Source organism: Neoarius graeffei, chromosome 9 (assembly GCF_027579695.1).
Source record: "Neoarius graeffei isolate fNeoGra1 chromosome 9, fNeoGra1.pri, whole genome shotgun sequence".
Taxonomy (NCBI): Eukaryota; Metazoa; Chordata; class Actinopteri; order Siluriformes; family Ariidae; genus Neoarius; species Neoarius graeffei.
Window position 1 is genome coordinate 54,588,246 of NC_083577.1, and position 22,586 is coordinate 54,610,831.

Below are 22,586 nucleotides of genomic sequence, written 5' to 3' on the forward strand. Positions count from 1 at the left end.
ACTTACTACCTTGTTTAACACAATTACAATGCAAGAGTCACTCTGCAAAAGAGGATTTGGGAAATTAGGAACTGAATGTCCTCATGAAGGTTATAGATCACTTAATAATAATTATATTTCAAAACCATTTCATTGTTGGCATATGGCAGGCATGCTGACCTTCCTTCTCCTTCAACCTCTAAGCAAAAGAACAGGTGTGTACTTGGTGATCTATCAGTTAAGACACGTTGTATTGTTTTAATATTGATTTGACACCTCAGGGATAAGGTTGTATATAGAAATACCCTATATGGCCAAATGTTTGTGGACACCTGATCACACTCATGTCAGTCTTGCCCAAACTGTTGCCACAAAGTTGGAAGCACACAACTGTATAAGACGTCTTTGTATGCTGTAGCTTTACAATTTGCCTTCACTGGAACCGAGAAGCCCAAATCTGTTCCAGCAATGAAAAGACCCCTGTGCACAAAGCAAGGTCCATGAAGACAAGTTTGGAGTGGACGTACCTGAGTGGCCTTCACAGAGCCCTGACCTCAGCCTCACTGAACACTTTTGGGATAAATGAGAATGCCGACTGCACCCCAGGCCTCTTCACCCAAAATCAGTGCCTGACCTCACTAATGCTCTTGTGGCTGAATGAACACAAATCCCCACATCCATGTTCCAAAATGGAGGTTATTACAACAGCAAAGAGGGAACCAAATTTGGAATGGGATGTTCAACAAGCACATATGGGTGTGATGGCCAGGTGTCCATAAACTTTTGGCCACAGCAAATCATGAGGCATGAGTGCATCTACAAACAAAACCCTTGCTCATTATTTAATATTATATATGCTTGTAGACGGTACAAAGACACTTGTGAGTAGTCTCAGGGGACTCACAATATCACATTCATTTGCACGGTTTTGGTGGCAACTCAATCATTAAAATATGATGAACTTTATCCAGAAGGAAAAAAACCCAAACCATTACATTGAGAACAAATAAAAATGCAGGTGATGTTAAGAGCACACATCTTCCTTTAGTCCTCCACTGCTCCTGACACTTGATCCTTACAACCACGAATACTTGGGAAAACTCTGAAGACTCAAAGCTGCAAAGCTGAAAGTGCGTGTGTGCACTTTACTGTAAATTGTGCCTCTGTTGCCAAAGGCAGGAGGGGGACACACAGAGAGAGAGAGAGAGAGAGAGAGAGAGAGAGAGAGCGCTATGTGGCCATGTGCAAGTGTGGACATCTTTGCTATTTGTGGAAGTGCTGTGGTCAGGGTTCAGGGTCATGTGAGGAAGCACATCTCCACTGCCCTCTATACACACAGCCATATACACAGGAAGTGTGGAGCAGTATTAAATTTTAAGGTTAAAGAGATACATGTTGAGCACCTGCTCGAATAACATTCCATGTCACACTGACATGCTGTTCCTTGTATAGTCTGTGGTTAAAAAAAGCAAAGCATTTTTAATCGCCCCGAGAGCCAAACTGAAGGATGAGAATTCACAGTTTCAGCTTTGCAGTATTTACTAAACATCATATGCATAATAAAAATTACACATCCACTGAAACTGTGAAGTACAGAGCCCCGTTGTAGAGCCTAGATTTTACCTGCACTGTGTTTCGCTAGATACTTGTCTTTGTACTGCTTCTTTTTCTTGCCAAACCAAGTACAGCTGGCTTGCTGCTCCTGCTTAGTTTTCTCCATCGCTATGCAGGCCACCCGCCTTGAAGAGGACAAGAAAAGAATTTTAAATGGCAGTTTTACATCTTGTGTCTGTTATTTATTTCAGCTACCCTTGGACTGATTTGAGTTCGGCTTGTTATAGTTTCTCAGTACCAAGAGGATTATATTGAAGGCCCATTTTAAAAAGAATGAACTCACCACTCCTGCAGCTCTGGGGATGGAATGAGCCCAGCTGTGCCGTTCTTTGTGTTCTCCAGCCTGCCCTGCCACCAGTTATGGTCATCCTTGTTGATGATCTGGATGATGTCTCCCACTCTGAACCTAATGCCTGCTTCTTTGCAAGGAATGAGCTCATCTTTGGCTGGGTCATACTCAAACTGTGCCCGCACATAGATCTAAAGAAAGAGAGAGAGAGAGAGACAGAGAGAGAGAGAGAGAGAGAGAGAGAGAGAGAGAGAGAGAGATGATCAGGGCTAGAAAATATCTTACTTATAATGCTGAAAATCTAATGGATCAAAGAACAGACAAGCTACAATATCTGAAATAAGCAACAGAGAAAATAAAGTGATCGTAATTGAAAGAGAGGAAATAAATGTGAAAAGAGAAGGGGATTCTGATAATATTCATACTCTGAAAGTAGCATAAGAGAGGAGTGTGTTTTAGCTAGAGGACTAGGTGACAGTGTATGTGTCTCATGAATGTGCATGAGTAAGCTTGTTGTGCAATGAGCTAATGGAAGGAGAGGCTTTCAGGCAGTACTAGGTCACTAGGGAGCGCCAGTACAAAATAAACCTGGCCCATGTTGCCATGATCAACACTATGGGATTTCACCAACAAAATCCTCAACCTGCCTCCATCACAAATCACATCCACAACACTTGTGGGAAAGTGAGAAAAATAATATTTTCGGTATAGAAAATCCTGTTTTTTTTTCAGTGAGTTTTTAATCCACAATGTGCCATGTTTTGTTATAAGTGAAGATTGCCTAAGCAGGTTTGAGACATTTATAGGAAGGTGTTTATTAGCTATCTGTTGGCAAGTGGAGACATGTTCATATGCAAGGCCACTGAAGAAAATCCCAATATACAGGATATGGCCAAAGGTTTGTGGACGCCTGACCATCACACCCATACGTGCCTGTTGAACATCCAATTCCAGATTTAGTCTCTCTTTACTGTTATGATAACTTCCACTCTTTTGGGAAGGATTTCCACTAGAATTTGGAGCATGGCTATGGGGATTTGCTCTTTCAGCCACAAGAGCATTAGTGAGGTCAGGCGCTGATGATTGGCAAGGAGGCTTGGGGCGCATCTGACATTCCAGCTCATGCCAAAGGTTTTCAGTGGGGTTGAAGTCAGGGCTCTGAAGGCCACAAATGTTGTTCTACACCAACATTGGAAACCATGTCTTTATGAACCTTGCTTTGTGCACAGGGGCGTTGTCATGCTGGAACAGGTTTGGGCCTCTTAGTTCCACTGAAGGGGAATTGTAACGCTAAGCATTTCTGATGTCTTATTAGCTTTACTTGATATGTGGGATCCCTCTGGATACTGGACACTAATCTCATTGGGGCCATCATTCCCTGCTTAAAAATAAATAAACTTACATAATATTACATAAAAGTACATAGTATTTTTTAAAATTTCATATCCAGTATGGCATTTTTTTTTTCCCAGCAGGATTGTCTTACCTTGACTGATATTTTACCCTTGATTGTAGGTCTGGAGATCTAGGACGTGAGAGCATTAAACTCGTCATGCAGCATAAAGATACTAGGCTGAAGATTATTATGGGTTGGAAGCAGGATGATGAAATAAGTGTTAGCAGTTACAGCTAATCTCTGGAGAAATTATGATTTAAAGAACAAAACATGATGGCCAGTGAAGAGTCAGTGTTTTGATTCATATTGATCCAAGGATTAGTGTGACGCAGTTACATCATGACATGAAGCTGTACTGCCATCTAGTGGACACAAGGCTCCCTCTACATATGACTAACTCAAGAAACAAAATGTTCTCGTTCAGTTCAAAACAAAGGGCTCAGCATTATCAATTACATTTATGTGCGGTTAAGGAAGTTAATCAGCAATGTTTAGATTTAAGTTTCTAAATTTCAGTTCTTCTTACTAATATTTCACTCAAAATGTTCTGTGAAATGAAACCAAGCCCTGTATGTTGCTACAGTGGTAAGAAAGGCCACACATCATTCTTAGCCAGCAGGGGGCAGGCCATAGAGCAAGGCTAGGTTGGAACTGTACAGTACACACCTCGGGTTCTCAGGACCATCTTTAAACAAAGCTGAAAATCAGTTGGGGATAAACTGATACCAGAGCAGGGCAATTGTCCACAATAATCCAGAATACATCCATATAACCTATAATTACACAGCAACTGGCTATTCTTTAGCTCAACCTCGGTCTTTTTACCTTCAACAAACTATTATAGTTTAAAACCATACAGAGTATATTCAGGTCAGTATTATCTACCGAGCTGTCAGTCCACAAACTTAAACAGCACTATTCATAAAAAGCTGGTAATGCTTTGTTAGCTGCTATGTATGTTGTAAGTACCAGCAGGGAATGGTAACATACTGTAGCTAGTTTGTTAGTAATACACCTGGTTTATCTCCATTTCTCTCTCTCTCTCTCTCACTCACTCACACACGTTTTATGACATAGGGTTCTACATATGCAACCAACGTATGTAAAAAGAATTTTGTACAACTAATCCAAAATACAAACTTAACTGTGAAAACAGATCATTTGGTCCATTCTCTGTTGCTCCGAGTTCTCTCAACTCCTTGTGTTTGTAATGTGCTACTGTCCTAGTGATGGCTCATGAGTTTTTATTTTTTTGGGATTTGTTTTCCTTCTCGGCTCAGTTTAATGGGCATTTTAGTTTGTTGATCAAAAATTCATTCATCCTGTTTTCAGGATCTTTGGATGTCCTGGCCAAAAACTCTAACCTTAACCCCAGTAATGACAAAAAATTGTTTTATTGGCTCAGCCTTTGGCTGAACCCTATAGAGGCACCTGTCTGTATGTGTATGTTTCACAGAGTTCGAGCATGTTTAAGAATGTAATTGGCATGCCAAACTCAGGTAGCGATTTCAGTCGCAGTGTGGCGCCACGACATACGGACATAACCTTAGTTTACAATGTAATCCTCTGTGACCGAACGGTCTAGACCACTGTCCATGAAAAGAACAGATTTTGCAATGTCAGTTCAAAGCCTGGCGTCGATGTAAAAGGCTGAGCTCAGACTTGCACAGGTCTCTAGTCTTTTCTGTTTTGAAGAAAAAACAGTCTTTACATTCTATTTAGCCCTCTTTGGGATCGGATTAATTTATCAGGGGGATATCTGCAGCTGTTTACACGACTCCTCACTGGTTAAAACCTCTTGCATCCAGACAGCAATATAATTAGCATAGGGGGAGTGAGTTTCTAGTGGGTTTTATTTTCTACAAACCCAGATGTGTGCACCACATGGTCAGTTAAAGGCTGATAATTTAATAACGGAAATTTGTTTATATTCAACCTGCTAATCATGCAGTTATTAAATCATTTACAGTATTAAAAGAAAGCTCCTTTTGCGCATTGCCGAATTATGGCAACAAAATGAGTTGCCACACTTCTGCAGGTTTTCACAGACTGCCTTTGGGGGTCAGTGACACGCCGAAGTTGTGGCTCACTGTGCTACAAATTGACGTAAATGCTCGTCCATAGACTGCCTTGCAGACCATCGTGTTTGCAGTGACTGTTTTGACCTGGATGATTACAGCCAGTCAAACAGGAGAGAAATGGAGAAAAAGAGAAAAACTCAGATATACAAAGATATCCTATACAATTGTGTGCTTCCAACTTTGTGGCAACAGATTTGGGAAGAACCACATATGAGCATGATGGTCAGGTTTCCACAAATTTGGCCATACAGTGCATTTATCCTGCTTCTTCAATTTGAGAAATCATGGGTATAATACGGTACCAATTCAAATGGCTGGATAACACTACAGGTTCCATCAAATATAATTAACCTTGGAAATGTAGCTTTAGCTACAGACTGGTGATGAAATAAAAGAAAAACCAACATAGGTGTCTTAGTATGGTAAAGCGCCACAATGTGTTTTTCTGACTTTCCTAAAAATTGAATGACATTTTGGTTGACAATTCACACACACACACACACACACACACACACACACACACACACACACACACACACAGAGAGAGTTCTCTATTCACCTGGCGTGCTTTTGGCTGGATGGTTGATGGCAGGTCCTGTAAAATAAGACCCAGCAATGAAAGAAGAGCAAAAAACCAGTGAACACACCAACTGAAACCTATGATATATTGTTATCCCAAAAATAACCGCTCTTTCTATTTATCATTTTCCTAAAGATACATGAAAGATTGTATAAGGATGCAGATTGTATACCCTAACGTGTTTTCTGAATACATTTAAAGCACATTGTGTGATGTTGAGGGAAAGTCTCAAAACAGCAAAGCAAGAGGGAGCAGAGAGCAAGCAAGCACCTGTTAGCATCATACTCTCCCATTTCCCAAGCCACCAGTGGCAGGATCTGTACAGGAGTAACTGGTTCCCAAACCTTGTCACTTCCCACATTGATTGAGCCAAGGGGATACATGCTTGGTGTTTATTAGGGGCTAGGGGCTTTGTGACAAACATATTAAAAGTAGTGTATGACACTACATTACTGCTATCTCTGACCCCATTATGGGTTCTTTGATGATGTCTGGTGATTGTGGAAAAATATCTCATGTGCGCCCAAGTCTGTAATCTTGCTTTTCCACTGGACAGTGTGGTGCACTTAAGTAATCCGAATCCAGAAGTACCTGGACCCTGGTTGAGTATCTGTGTCTGATCTGTTCCCTATCACATAGCGGTACCTGCAAAAGTAATAAGAGCTTAATGAACGTGGTCAGGTGGACACTACCTGAATGGTCCCATAAGGATACACTAAAGAATACACTTCCCAAAAAAGTTCATACCCAAGACTCACCCTTTCTTCAGTGGATAATCTCACCTGAATACTGTAGACTTGTACCTAAGATCTGCTGCTGGAATCATAAAAACTATGATGCTCATATTGAACATCCTTGAAACACATTTATTACTATGTGACCATACAATATACAGCTGTTAAGGCTAATGATTATCTAGCGTCACCCGGAAGAGGATGGTTTCCTCATGTTGTCTCAGGCAGTTTGTCACTGTCGTGTCTTGTTTGCTCCTTAAGGATCTAAATCTATATCCAAACTTCTTCAAAGCTGCTTTGTCACAATGTCTATTCTTAAATGTGCTATATGAAGCTGAACTGACAGTATGCCATTATATTAAGCAATAAACAGCGGTGTGCTATTTGCACATTCTATTCGTTAGATGGGATTTAAGATGCGGGCCTAGTGCTGTCCAATTCTTCAGCATTCAGCGTCAACTGTACTTGACCATGTATCAGCCCATCAGTGGTCTGCACTATTTCTATACCCACCCATATGTACCTATTAGGAACATGTAGTATCCAACCAAGAAGGGTTACCCTGTTGTAGTATGGGTCACTTGGATAGTGGATATGACGACACAGTGTTAGGTTGTGGATCTGTTACTGCACTGTGCAGTGGAAAAACGTTACAAGTTTGCTGGTGAGAGATTAGAGCTCCACACACACTGTGTATAAAGACAGTCAGGTGTGTAGATTATAGCAGCACAGAGCACACCAATTTGTGAACTGAGATAACGGAAACTAAACACTGATCATTCGATCTCCTTTAATCATTGTGTGTAACTTTTCTGACAGGGAAGGGTTTTAAATTAAAAAAAAAAAAAAAGATCTTAAACCTGTTATTAAATTTGAAAAAATTAAGTGCAATGTGAACGTTTAAAAAAAGAAAAAAATAGATAATCAAGGACAACATGAATGGAGCTCTCCTAGAAGATGGGGGTTGGGGGTAGGGGGAGGTCGGGCATTTGAGATGACTGTGGGGTCCTTACCAAGATAGAACTGTTAACGCTGGAATGGCCATTAGCAGGGGACTGTCTGGAGGTGGTAGGGGACTCTTTCTGTAATAAGATACACAGGTCAGTGATACAGCAGAGAGACAGCAAAGAAACCTGGACAGTGGCCTCTGCTACAGCAAGAAAGGAAGTAGGGGTGATCATGTTGGGCAATACCACACGACAAGGTTTTCCACCCTTAAAGTAGGTGTATTTAGCTAAAATGTGAGACAGCAAATCAAGGTAACAGGCGCACATGGGGGTGGAGGGAGAGAGGATGGAAAAGCACCGTCTTAAGAAATGGCTGTCTCTATACCCTATAACACAATGCATCTCTTATTTTCTGGCTGAACCATGTATTATGAATGTGCAGGTGTCATTATTCCGCTATCTTGGTTGTGAAATTGGTGTGCACTAGTGTATGAGCCAGGACCTGGGCTCTGTGAGCTCTGCATGATGCAGCGCCTCAGGGAGAATGCGTTAACACACAGCCACAAGGCAGGCAGTTAGTCACACACGGAAAGTCCACAGCAGTCCCAGCCCATCCCAGAGCACTCCAGAGAGAGAGAGAGACACACACGCACACAGAGACACAGAGAGAGACACACAGAGAGAGAGAGAGAGAGAGAGAGAGAGACACACAGACAGAGAGAGACACACACACACACACGCACACAGAGAGAGAGAGAGAGACACACACACACACACACACACACACACACACACACACACACACACAGACAGAGAGAGAGAGACACAGACACACACACAGAGACACAGACCCCGTCCACACGTAGCCGGGTATCTGCTAAATCGAAGATATTTTTCTACGTTTTGGCCTGTCATCCACATGAAAACACATCAAAAACGAATATTTAAAAAAACTCCGGGCAAAGTGAAGATTTTTGAAAACTCCGTGTATGCCTTTTCGTGTGGACAGAGATAACCGGAGGTTTGCGTTTTAGAACGTCACAATCTGCGCCAAAAAAATGACAACAAATCTGCCCTGACGTCAAACGTGCAACCTTTGTTTACTGCAGAAGCCAGATTAAGCATGGACTTAAGCTAGCCGCACACCACGGCGATCCACGCGGTACCGAACCGACCCATTTCAGAGCCGACTCCCGACAGGGCACGCACATATCCCCCGACTGTTGACGAGTGCAGTCGCGATTGAAGCGACACGTGACAACTTAATAGCTTTGTGTTTGGCTATTGGATATAGTTACTGTTAAATCCAACACTTGAAGATGCTACAGGCTGAATTACAAATGACACAACATGGAATATGTAGCGCACTATCTAGGCTGCATGAGCTATTATTTCCAACCTTAAATAGTGCACTTGTATAGGGGAGTTAAAGCGATTTGGAATTCAGCCACACAACTTGAGCAGAGTGGCTTTCCAGCCCACTGTGTCTATGGATAAAGCTTCAGTCTATGGAATTACAGTATATACCTGCATTAGGTGCTACCAACACGTATTTCTCGCGCTAGAAATTGTGTTTAATGATGTCACGTGTTATATGCGAAAGATATGATTGGCTATTGCTAGCGACTCTCGCCGATCAGTCTGGCTCCCGATTAGTTTTTCGAATCGGCTGTGAGATGAGTCGGTACCATCGAAAACTAGTCTTTACGCCTGACTCGCGACTTCAGTTGGCTCGGTACGCTGAAAATCGGCGTAGTGTGCGGCTAGCTAAAGAGTAATGGATCGGAGTAGTGCCTTGAAAGCGTTAATTATTGTGCAGGTGCAGTTTACATGTTTAATTTTAGAAGCCCAACTACTGCTCCAAGAGCACGGGTGATGTGATTAGGGGGTAGGATTTGGGGAAATAACCATCTACAGGTTTGGAATGCTTATGAATGTGATTGAAAACGATGATGTTCGGTTATGTGTGGAAGGGATTTTTTTCGAACACGAGGTGGTGTGGATAAAACATTTTTATAAACGGAGGGGGGGAAAATGTTCGGTTTTAAAAATACCCGGCTACGTGTGTACATGGCAACAGAGAGAGAGAGACAGAGACAGACACACACACACACACACAGAGATACAGAGAAAGAAAGAGACACACAGACACAGAGAGAGAGACACACACACAGACAGACACACAGAGAGAGAGACACACACACACACACGCACACATACACACAGAGATACAGAGAGAGACACAGAGAGAGAGAGAGAGAAAGAGAAAGAGAGAGAGAGAAAGAAAGAAGAGCCAGAGTTCTTTACCTCACAAGACGATTGTTGCATCCGGTAGCTTGGCACAATCTTAAAGGTGATGCTGCCTCTCATCTCCCTCTGTGCAGCATAAATGACAGGTCACATTTTTACATGATCATCTGTCTCAATAAACTGATTCCATTTTTCTTTTACACATTATATTACTTTCAAAACATTTTATGATTAATTTACACAATATTGGGTAAGAAATAAATGCGTTCACAAGAACTATTGTGTGATCCCCACTCACAAGCATTTTCTGGAGCTGCTCCACTGTCTGATTAGCTACACCAATGCCATTAATCTCACGGATCTCATCTCCAACATGCAAAGTTCCTAAGTGATAGACAGAAAAGATATGCATTGGTTAGAAAGTACAGGGTGGGCTTTGTGGTTACAGACTGCATGGTGTGAAACTGTACAACATGCAGATGCATGTAACATGACTTGTGCAACACGAGTCAAGCAAATCAACTCGGGTTATTTGATATATGCAAACATTTATATTTTATATGGTCAAAACTATGTGGATACCTGACCATCATACCCATCTGTGAGCTTTACCCAAACTGTTGCCAAAAAGTTGAAAGTACACATGTAGAGACGGGTAACCGTGGGAGGCAAGTCTTTGTAACCAATGAGGAGTCAGGAGAAGGATGATGTATGCAAAGGATGGTTAAATTTATTTTTAACTAATAACAGCTCCCAAAACCGTGCAGCATATTTACAGTGAACCAAAAAAAAAAAACTGAAAATAAATAATGACACGATGGTCAAAAAAAAGGCAAAAAAATAATACTGGAAATAAAGCTAGCTAACTACAGCAATAGCGAATACAAAATCACTCAGACACTGAGTTAACAAGGCCTACCACTCACAGGTCCACACTCATCGCTGGCCTCCCTAGACTGACTCAGGTAACTCTTTTAACAGAGTTCAAGTACTCATTCCCCCAATCGATCATACCACTGTTACAAATTACATGGGGGGTAAACTGACAGTGGAGCACTGAAATAGGCAAAAGAAAATAAATACAACAAAATACTGAAATACAAATCAAATGTGCTAGCATAGAAGCCAATAGTACATGTACTAAAATCATAAACCATAAATAAGCTTGAAACACAAGATAACACAAACTGGAACATACCATAATTAAGTATGCGCAGCACTCGTGCATGCCTGAACGTGCCTAACCTGAGAACACCAGTATATCAACTCAACAGTGACCGTGCGGACTCTTTTACAAGAGTGAGGAAACGCTACGGCACTGGTACTGTAAGTTGGTTATCACACATTTTATAGACATTAGCAAACTCTTATAGCTTTAAAACATGTTGATTACACTGGCAAGAAAGTTTACACGCAAGAATAATTAAATAAACATATCGCGGCTACAGTGTCTCTGGAATGTTTATGTCAGCATTTCGCGGAGTTTAAGACATGTAAAATGTTCGACAGCAAACTTAACCGTGTGCACCCAAGTTAAGATAATACTGCACATGAAACACAACATATAAACAGTGTAAACTCACGCAACAGTCCGCTGTAATGTCTTTATCAGGTAGTAATCCACGAGGCAGTTTGAATGGGGAGAAAGTGTCCTGAAAGTTCAAAGCAAGTGCCATGAGAACTTATGTGATGACGTGGTGGCCAGCCACGGCATCCCACACCCCCACCCTTAAGACTGGCCCTCCTCATCGAGGCGGGACAGGAAGTCTGCAATCACGTTTGTCTTTCCACTACGGTACCTCACAGCGAACCGGTATGGCTGCATTACCAGGTACCACCGGGTCACCCTGGCATTGCTGTCCTTCATACGGTGCACCCACTGTAAGGCCCTGTGGTCAGTCTCAACTGTAAAGTCCTTGCCCACTAGGTAGTATCGAAGGGTGTCTAAGGCCCACTTAACAGCCAGACACTCCTTTTCGACGGTCGAATACCTTGTCTCCCTTGTGTACAGCTTCCGGCTGATGTACTGGACCGGCCTCCGGTCCTCACCCTCACCCTGGAGCAACACTGCCCCAAGGTCAATGCCGGATGCATCTGTCTGTACGGTGAAGGGCAGATCGAAGTCGGGGCTTTGCAGGACCGGCCCCTGACACATACACTCCTTAAGCTCCTCAAAAGCTGCCCACAGGCTTCTGTCCACCAGACCCTGTTCGGAGCGTTCTTGCGTGTCAGGTCTGTCAGCATTTCCGCCCTGCTGGAAAACCCTGGGATAAAGCGCCTGTACCATCCGATCAACCCCAGAAACGACCAGACGCCCTTCTTGGTGGTGGGGGGAGGACAGCTGCGAATGGCCTCCACCTTGTCGACCTGAGGCTTGACGACTCCACCCCCTAGGACGTATCCCAGGTAGCAGACCTCGGTCCTGGCCAGCTGACATTTGGCGGGATTGGCCACCAGGCCAGCCTGATGGATACGATGGAATACATCCTTGAGGTGGCTCAGGTGGTCTTCCCAGGTGGAACTATGGACCAATACATCATCAATATAGGCTGCTGCATAGTCCTCGGCCCCCCTCAACACCTGGTCCATTAGGCGTTGGAAGGATGCGGCTGCCCCATGCAGCCCGAACGGCATCACGGTGAACTGGTACAGTCCAGATGGCACTCTAAAGGCAGTCAACTCCTAAGCCTCCGGCGCAAGGGGGACCTGCCAGTACCCTTTACAGAGGTCCAGGGTGCTGAGGAACTTCGCCTTCCCCAAGCTCTCCATGAGGTCATCAACCCGTGGCATGGGGTAGGGATCAAAAGCAGAAATGGCGTTCAATTTCCTAAAATCCACGCAGAAGCGAAGGCTACCGTCCTTCTTTGGCACCAACACGATGGGGCTGCACCACTCACTGTGGGATGGCACGATGACTCCTGTCTCCAGCATGCCCTCCACTTCCTGTTTGAGTGCCGGGATCAGTCGTGCTGGCACCCGGTAACAGGACTGGCGAACAGGCCCTGGAGATGTTAGGCGAACGTTATGCTCTGTCAGGGTGGTTCGTCCTGGCTCCTCCCAGAACAGGCCTTTGGGGATGCAGCGTCGTAGCTCCCTCTGCTGTCGATGTGGAAGGTGCCCCAGGTCCGGTTGAGAAGGCTCCCCCTGGGCAACGGGGAAGTATTGCTCTCGCAGCTCTTCCTCCTCCGCGATGGCTCGTGCCCACAGTTGGTTTCTTGGCACCTCCTCCCGAGGGATCCACAGCTTCAACAGGTTGATATGAAAAACCTGCTTTGTCTTGCGGTGTCCAGGCATGGCTCTCTCGTAAGTGACCGGACCCATTTTACGAAGGACTTCAAATGGGCCCTGCCACTTTGCGAGAAGGCTGCTCTCTGCAGAAGGAAGCAGCAACATAACCCTTTGTCCTGGCTGTAACGACCTGCTACGAGCACTACGGTCGTACCATGCTTTTTGCTGGGCTTGGGCTTGCACCATGTTGTCATGGGCCAAGGTGGTGAGCTGGTCCAGCTTGTCTCTCATCCGCAGGACATAGGAGATGACGTTGGTCTGCTGTCCAGGTTGGCTCCCTTCCCAGGCTTCCTGTAGCACGTCCAGGGGTCCCCTCACAGGCCGTCCAAACAGCAGCTCGAATGGTGAATAGCCTGTAGACGCCTGGGGGACTTCATGGTAGGCGAACAGAAGGTACGGTAGCCACTGGTCTCAATCTGCCCCCGAGTCACACACAAACTTCTGCAGCATGGATTTTAGTGTCTGGTTGAATCTCTCAACCATGCCATCGGTCTGGGGGTGGTACGGTGTAGTTCTAATCCCCCTAATCCCCAGCAAGCTATATACTTGTTTCAGAAACTTGGAATTGAAGTTTGTGCCTTGGTCAGTTAAAATCTCTTTGGGTATCCCTACCCTAGAAAATAACTGGATTAGGCAATTGGCTATCTGTCTAGCCCTAATGTTTCTGAGGGGGAACGCTTCTGGATATCGTGTGGCATAGTCGCAGATCACCAGTATGTATTTGTGCCCTGCTCTGCTCTAAGGGACCAACAATATCCATGGCAATGCGTGTGAATGGTGTGTCAACTATGGGGAGGCTTACTAATGGTGCTTTGGTTCCTCTGCCGGCTTGTGATGTCAACTGACACTCTGGACACGACTTACAATAGTCAATTATATCTTTATAAAATCCTGGCCAGTGAAACCTACTAGCAATTCTAAGCAGAGTCTTTTGCTGGCCCAAGTGCCCTGCCCATGGCACACTATGGCCCAGCTTAAGAACAATGTTTCTCAAAGCACTAGGGACTACCAACTGTTCACCTTCGTCACTCACTCTGTACAGTTTTCTGTCCCTCAGCACATGACACTCCTTGCCCCTGGAGTTAAGCTTTACAGCCTCCTCAGCAGTCACCACTTTCTCAAACAATGGCTTAAGAGTCATGTCACTTGTCAACAAGGTGTCAAAATCATCAGTAATGACATCTTCCTCACTCATTGAAGGAGAGGGAAAAGTCTCGTCCAGTTGTGTACCTCTGACCTTGTCAGCTCTGCGCTCAGCTCGGGACTTCTTCTCTGCCCGGACTGGATACGGTAACTCATTCCAGCCCAAAGCAGAGGCATCCTTCACCTTGCGCTGAGCTCTTGTGGTAACACAGGCCATAGCCGTACTATTCTCTTGCAACAGGTCAGCTAATATAGGGACATCCTGCCCCAAAATAACAGGATATGGTGCCTCATCCATAAGACCTACCCTCAGCAGATAAGGCTGTCCATCAATGTCAACAGTCACATTAGCTGTCTCATGCTCTCTGACATCACCATGAATGCATCTAACCTGCACAGTGCCAGTTCTAATTACATGCAGTGATCCAACACAGCTACGGCGTATGAATGTTTGGCTACTGCCAGAGTCCACTAAAGCCAACCAAGTCTTTCCTCTGATTTTAACAGGGACCGTAACATCAGTTACTGTGGGCCTACTATGATGAGCACTAGAGGCTTGGGGGATAAAACCGAGATTAGACTCAGTGGGCGGGAGTATGGGACATTCAGGTTTTATGTGCCCTGGCTGACCACAGTTATAACACACTATCTTGGGCTTAGGCTGAGTGCGTGTTATGGGTGGTTGCGGTGCTGGTGTGTGTTGGGTGTGCCTAGTATACCTAGCGCCCCTAAAGTCACGACCAATACCACCCCCTGGCTTACCCGAACCATGGCTGCTGGTGTCTCTGTTCTGCCGTTGGTATTGACTGGAATGGTCCATACAGCCCAGCTGAAGTCCTCTCCGGCCCCGCCTGGCAGACATGTAGGTCTCTGCCAGCTGTGCTGCCTCAGCTGACGACTGAGGGGCATGTTCTTTAATCCAGGTGCGGATCTCCGGGTTGACCATCCACAGGAATTGCTCAAGCACGACCAGGTCTCCGATTTCCTCCTTGGTCCGCCCCTCTGGTGTGACCCACTTCATGTATAGGTCTCGGAGACTGGCCTGCAGCTCCCGCGGTGTCTTGCCATCCAGCACGTCCTTGGATCGGAACCTCAGCCGGTAGGTCTCTGCGTCAATTTCATACTTCCTCAGGATAGCACGCTTTACTTTTACATAGTCCTGGGCATCTCGAACATCCATAGCCACATAGGCTGCACGAGCTTTTCCGGTAAGCAACGGCACCAGATAGAGTACCCATCCGTCCAATGGCCACTGGCTGGCCAAAGCTATCCTCTCAAAAGTTGTCATGAAATGCTCAATGTCCTGGTCCTCCTGGTATGGGGATAGTTTGGGGGCAGCCCACATCATGGGCAATGGGGTGGGGCCATGGTGATCAGACACCTTTACAAGACTGGAGGGCATGTTGCTCACCCTGCTTGCGCTGTCTTCAGATGGTTCCACACTCAGCGGATGAGATGCTGATGAGGCAGTAGACTGACCTGGGTCCACGCTGTGCGGGCGAGATGCTGGTGGGGTGATGGACTGCCTCTCCAGCCGTTCTGCACTGATGACCGCTTGGAGCTGGCCAAACTGGTGTTGGAGGGCCTTCAGTCGCTGGTCCTGCACCCGAGCTTCTCTCTCCCACCTCTCGTCACGCTGCTGTTGCTGTATGATGAACCGTCTGAGGGTGGCCTCTAGGCCACCACCGCTGTCGCTGACTGCAGGGTTATGCTGGCTCGCACCCTCGGCTCCATCCTCCCCGTCACTGGACACGCCACGGGATGCCGTCCGTCCTGCTATCATCCTGCAACTTGACTGGTATTGTTCGCCTCACTGGTTGCCGGTCACTGGATCCCACCGCTGCCACCAAATGTACAGACGGATAACCGTGGGAGGCAAGTCTTTGTAACCAATGAGGAGTCAGGAGAAGGATGATGTACGCAAAGGATGGTTAAATTTATTTTTAACTAATAACAGCTCCCAAAACTGTGCAGCATATTTACAGTGAACCAAAAAAAACCCTGAAAATAAATAATGACACGATGGTCAAAAAAAAGGCAAAAAAATAATACTGGAAATAAAGCTAGCTAACTACAGCAATAGCGAATACAAAATCACTCAGACACTGAGTTAACAAGGCCTACCACTCACAGGTCCACACTCATCGCTGGCCTCCCTAGACTGACTCAGGTAACTCTTTTAACAGAGTTCAAGTACTCATTCCCCCAATCGATCATACCACTGTTACAAATTACATGGGGGGTAAACTGACAGTGGAGCACTGAAATAGGCAAAAGAAAATAAATACAACAAAATACTGAAATACAAATCAAATGTGCTAGCATAGAAACCAATAGTACATGTACTAAAATCATAAATCAAACCATAAATAAGCTTGAAACACAAGATAATACAAACTGGAACATACCATAATTAAGTATGCGCAGCACTCGTGCATGCCTGAACGCGCCTAACCTGAGAACACCAGTATATCAACTCAACAGTGACCGTGCGGACTCTTTTACAAGAGTGAGGAAACGCTACGGCACTGGTACTGTAAGTTGGTTATCACACATTTTATAGACATTAGCAAACTCTTATAGCTTTAAAACATGTTGATTACACTGGCAAGAAAGTTTACACGCGAGAATAATTAAATAAACATATCGCGGCTACAGTGTCTCTGGAATGTTTAATGTCGGCGTTTCGCGGAGTTTAAGACATGTAAAATGTTCGACAGCAAACTTAACCGTGTGCACCCAAGTTAAGATAATACTGCACATGAAACACAACATATAAAACAGTGTAAACTCATGCGACAGTCCGCTGTAATGTCTTTATCAGGTAGTAATCCACGAGGCAGTTTGAATGGGGAGAAAGCGTCCTGAAAGTTCAAGGCAAGCGCCATGAGAACTTACGTGATGACGTGATGGCCAGCCACGGCATCACAACAATTTTCTAGAATGTCTTTGTATGCTGTAGCATTAAGATTATGCTTCACTGCAACAAACGGGCCCAATTTAGTTCCAACATGACAATGACCTTGTGCAAAAAAAAAATTCATAAAGACATACAGTAGCTTACCAAAGTTGGGACATAAGAACACGAGTGGTCTGCACAAAGCCCTGACCTCAACCACACTGAACACTTTTAGTATAAACTGAAACTCAGACTGCGCCCCAGGCCTTCTCGCCCAACATCAAAGTATGCTCTTGTGGCTGAATTGGAAAATCCCCATAGCTACATTACAAAACCTGATAGAACACCTTCCTAAAAGAGTGGAATCTGTTATATCCATAAAGGGGGACTGTGGAGGTGGAGGCATGATCAAGCGTTGATTTGTGAATGGAGAGCAAGGCCACGGGAGGCGAGTGGCAAAGCGATTACACCTGGGACCGATTAACAGCGATGAGTGTCTTCTGCTTTAGTGATGACTGAGGACTTAAAGGAAGAAAGAAAGAGCTGACAAGAGGAGAAAATTGCAATCCAGCACACAGCTGTCTGTCTGTCCGTATGTATGCACACGTACGTGTGCGTGCCTCTGTGTGTTTGCATGGTGCAGTGAGAATATGAAGTAATAAAAACAACTGAAACACAAAAGCTGAAAGAAAGAGTGAATAAAGTGCCCCATTTGTCTAAATCCCTCAGTATCCCAACTTCCCTGAAGCGCTACACTGATGCCAAAACCCAGGAACCTATGCTGAAGTGCTGTCATTAAGTCTTCGCCTTTCAAGAACCTTGTCCTTGCGACTGCCCAACACCACCACCAAGCTGTAGTCGCCATGCGCACAGAGCAAGAGCAGCACTTCCAGGTGCTGTTCCAGGCCCAGCAGGAGGATCGGCAGGTGTTCTGGAATCTGATTGTGTCAGCAGGTACCCCAGCAGCAGTCCCTGTGGCGGCTGCGGACTTCCCCCACGTTACCCTCATCAAGATGGGGGGTTAAGACAAGCTGGAGGCCTTCTTAGAGCTGTTCGAGTGGGCCGTAGAGGTGTGGGGATGGCCTGAAGAGCAGCAAGTGACTCAGCACCTGCTGCTCCTGTCTGGAGAGGCCCAGCTCGCAGCACAGTAACTGCCCACCGACAACATGCTGGAATATCTACACCTGAAATGAGCCATCTTGTAGTGTGTCAGACACACCCCAAATCAGCAGCGTCAGTGAATTATGCAAGGTAATACCCAGAAGCCGTGCCACTGCGCAGCATTTCCGTATGCAATGTTGCAGAGGCATTGTTTAAGATTATCTCCCGAGTCAGGATTCCAAAAGAAATCCCGACTGACCAGGGCACCATGTTTGTGTAACGCATGAGTCCCGAACTCGATGAATTACTGAGGGTTAAACAGATTCGCACCAGTGCTCACCACCCACAGACAGATGGCTTGGTCCAACGGTTTAACCAAACAGTTAAAAACATGATTCGTAAGTTTGTGCGGGAAGACACTTAGAATTGCGACAAATTCCCCAAGCTCCTTTTATTTGCAGTACGAGAGGTCCCGCAAGCCTCCACAGGTATCCATCTCCCCATTTGAATTATCATATGGTGTAAAACCTTGTTTTTTGGCGGGGGGAGTCAGCTGCAGGCCAGACGGCTTCCAGGCCTGAGACGGGCAGTGGGGGAATATGGAGGCAGAGTTGAGAGTCAGTTTGTGAATGGAGAGCAAGGCCACAGGAGATGAATGGCAAAGTGATTATAGCTGGGATTGATTAACAATGACGAGTGTGTCTTTCAGTGACGACCGAGGGCTTAAAGGAGGAGAGAAAGAGGTGAGAGGAGGACAAACCTGAGATCCAGCACAGAGCTGCATGTATGTATGTATGTGTGTGTGTGCGCGTGTGTGTGTGTATCAGTGAGGCTGTGAAGTAATAAAAACAGCTGGAGGAAGGGGAAAAAAAAAAGTGTGTGTGAATAAAGCAAGCCAAAGTATCCATTCTATTGCCATTCTTCAGTATCCCGCGCTCCTTGAAGTGGGACCAAGTCCATATTAATGCCCATGGTTTTAGACTGGGATGTTCAAGGACACATTGAGGTATGATGGTCAGGTATTCACAAACCTTTGGGTAGGTCCATGCCAAATAACCAGATGGTGGTTGCAGCACCAGATTCATTTTCTTTGTGAGAGCTTATGGTAACAGATACTGGTGAAATATCTCATCTCATTATCTCTAGCCGCTTTATCCTTCTACAGGGTCGCAGGCAAGCTGGAGCCTATCCCAGCTGACTACGGGCGAAAGGCAGGGTACACCCTGGACAAGTCGCCAGGTCATCACAGGGCTGACACATAGACACAGACAACCATTCACACTCACACCTACGGTCAATTTAGAGTCACCAGTTAACCTAACCTGCATGTCTTTGGACTGTGGGGGAAACCGGAGCACCCGGAGGAAACCCACGCGGACACGGGGAGAACATGCAAACTCCACACAGAAAGGCCCTCGCCGGCCCCGGGGCTCGAACCCAGGACCTTCTTGCTGTGAGGCGACAGCGCTAACCACTACACCACCGTGCCGCCCTGGTGAAATATGAACTGATAAAAAAATTTCAGGGCCCTATTCTGTGTATTTAATGAACTAGGTCATTTTGAAAATTACTGAAATTAGACTAGAAATATACCCCTAAATCCTTGCCAGGTATTACTGGAGTTTTAAAATACATTTTTCCTCAGCTTCTAGGCTACACAGAGGTTTGAAATTTGGTAAATTAACTCTCTACATGTTGCTAATCTGGAAGGAAAACAGAACCTTCTATCTAGAAAATTATGACCATAGATACTTCCGAAAAATGCTAAAAATGAAGAAAAACGTACTTGCGAGTGGGGTTTAGGGCCCTAAAAATACTAGAACACAAATGTATTCATCCCCTCTCACTACCTGGTCTTATTATAAACCAGATTGCCTGGTCACTTGTATAATGGGAGCTCTCTAGATAGAGTATTTACAGAAATATGGCAGATTCAATTACATACCCCACAGAAAGTGTCATATCTTTAAGACCCTGAATGGAAATGAAGCACAGGTAGCATAGGTCTGCAACTTGGTAAATAGTTTCATTAATTCAATCACTACAAACGTTAAGTGTCATCTTATTTGTGCATCACTCTTTTTTTCAATCCCAAATCATCCGTTTTTAATGCCCTCGAATTTGTTGTTTTTGCTGTTACATGTACTCTACAGTTCACAAATAACTATATACTTGACCATGAAAAAGTAATTTAAGATCACAGATGCAGCACTCTCCTGTTCATATGTTTGTCATGACTGATATTGGATGTATTGTCTGTTTACAGTTGCATTTCTGACAGAGATTATATCAGTATTTATAATTTTCCATAGATCATGAATACACCAGTATTTTAAAATACATGTATATAATTTATATCACTTTTTAATTTGATGATATTTCCTTTCTGTTTTCAGATCTGAGTGATCTTTAACATTGCTCCTGTTCAAAGATCCAAACTTGTAGCCTAGAGTGTAGATGATAAACTTTTGGTGCTGGAACTCTATAAATAGAACTAACAGCTAGTTCCTTAATATAGACCAAAACGCGTTTGGTTCCTGCACCAGGCACAAATAGAAGGGCACGACAGTATAAGCTTAGCCCTCAAAGTAAAACAAAAATTGTGAACGCATTTGCAGAATTCAATGCTAATAACCTTTAATAACATCTGATACTTCCTCATACAGAAAATACTAAATCCTTGATTGATCACTAATTAGAATCTATATTAAAAATGACTCCTCTTGGGGGCGTCGTGGCTCAGGTGGTTAAGGCGCCATACCATGAATGTGGGCGACCCGGGTTCGATTCCGGCCCGAGGTCATTTCCCGATCCCTTCCCGTCTCTCTCCCGCTCATTTCCTGTCTCTACACTGTCCTATCCAATAAAGGTGCAAAAAGCCCAAAAAAATATCTTTAAAAAAAAAAAAAAAAATGACTCCTCTAAACACACAGACAACAAATTCAAGGGCATTAAAAATGGATGATTTGGGATTGAAAAAAGAGAATGATGCACAAATAACAAGATGACACTTCACATGTTTGTAGTGATTTAATTAATGAAACTATTAAAGATGTGATACTTTTTGTGGGGTATGTACAGTGGTGCTTGAAAGTTTGTGAACCCTTTAGAATTTTCTATATTCCTGCATAAATACGACCCAAAACATCATCAGAGACTTGTATTTCACACAAGTCTTAAAAGTAATAAAGCAAACCCAGTTAAACAAATGAGACAAAAATATTATACTTGGTCATTTATATATTGAGGAAAATGATCCAATATTACATATCTGTGAGTGGCAAAAGTATGTGAACCTCTAGGATTAGCAGTTAATTTGAAGGTGAAATTAGAGTCAGGTGTTTTCAATCAATGGGATGACAATCAGGTGTGAGTGGGCACCCTGTTTTATTTAAAGAACAGGGATCTATCAAAGTTTGATCTTCACAACACACATTTGTGGAAGTGTATTGTGACACAAACAAAGGAGATTTCTGAGGACCTCAGAAAAAGCGTTGTTGATGCTCATCAGGCTGGAAAAGGTTACAAAACCATCTCTAAAGAGTTTGGACTCCACCAATCCACAGTCAGACAGATTGTGTACAAATGGAGGAAATTCAAGACCATTGTTACCCTCCCCAGGAGTGGTCGACCAACAAAGATCATGCCAAGAGCAAGGCGTGTAATAGTCAGCGAGGTCACAAAGGACCCCAGGGTAACTTCTAAGCAACTGAAGGCCTCTCTCACATTGGCCAATATTAAATGTTCATGAGTCCACCATCAGGAGAACACTGAACAATGGTGTGCATGGCAGGGTTGCAAGGAGAAAGCCACTGCTCTCCAAAAAGAACACTGCTGCTCATCTGCAATTTGCTAAAGATCATGTGGAGAAGCCAGAAGGCTATTGGAAAAATGTTTTGTGGACAGATGAGACCAAAATAGAACTTTTTGGTTTAAATGAGAAGCATTATGTTTGGAGAAAGGAAAACACTGCATTCCAGCATAAGAGCCTTATCCCATCTGTGAAACATGGTGGTGGTAGTATCATGGTTTGGGCCTGTTTTGCTGCATCTGGGCCAGGACGGCTTGCCATCATTGATGGAACAATGAATCCTGAATTATACCAGTGAATTCTAAAGGAAAATGTCAGGACATCTGTCCATGAACTGAATCTCAAGAGAAGGTGGGTCATGCAGCAAGACAACGACCCTAAGCACACAAGTCGTTCTACCAAAGTATGGTTAAATAAGAATAAAGTTAATGTTTTAGAATGGCCAAGTCAAAGTCCTGACCTTAATCCAGTCGA

General features: G+C 44.4%; 1 protein-coding gene across 11 annotated transcripts in view; it reads right to left on the reverse strand.

The window, feature by feature from the left end:
- caska (calcium/calmodulin-dependent serine protein kinase a) overlaps nucleotides 1-22,586 on the reverse strand; it is a 425,905-nt gene that overhangs the window by 8,929 nt on the left and 394,390 nt on the right. For 4 of the 11 annotated variants that reach the window (XM_060929834.1, XM_060929825.1, XM_060929823.1 and 1 more), the window contains 7 exons: nucleotides 10,169-10,254; nucleotides 9,928-9,996; nucleotides 7,687-7,755; nucleotides 5,919-5,954; nucleotides 3,369-3,407; nucleotides 1,877-2,073; nucleotides 1,603-1,718 (listed from right to left, as the gene is read on the reverse strand). In XM_060929834.1, the coding sequence (XP_060785817.1) occupies nucleotides 1,603-1,718; nucleotides 1,877-2,073; nucleotides 3,369-3,407; nucleotides 5,919-5,954; nucleotides 7,687-7,755; nucleotides 9,928-9,996; nucleotides 10,169-10,254 (612 nt within the window). The remainder of the gene's footprint in view (nucleotides 1-1,602; nucleotides 1,719-1,876; nucleotides 2,074-3,368; nucleotides 3,408-5,918; nucleotides 5,955-7,686; nucleotides 7,756-9,927; nucleotides 9,997-10,168; nucleotides 10,255-22,586) is intronic. The other 7 variants (XM_060929830.1, XM_060929824.1, XM_060929829.1 and 4 more) reach the window with 3 other exon arrangements.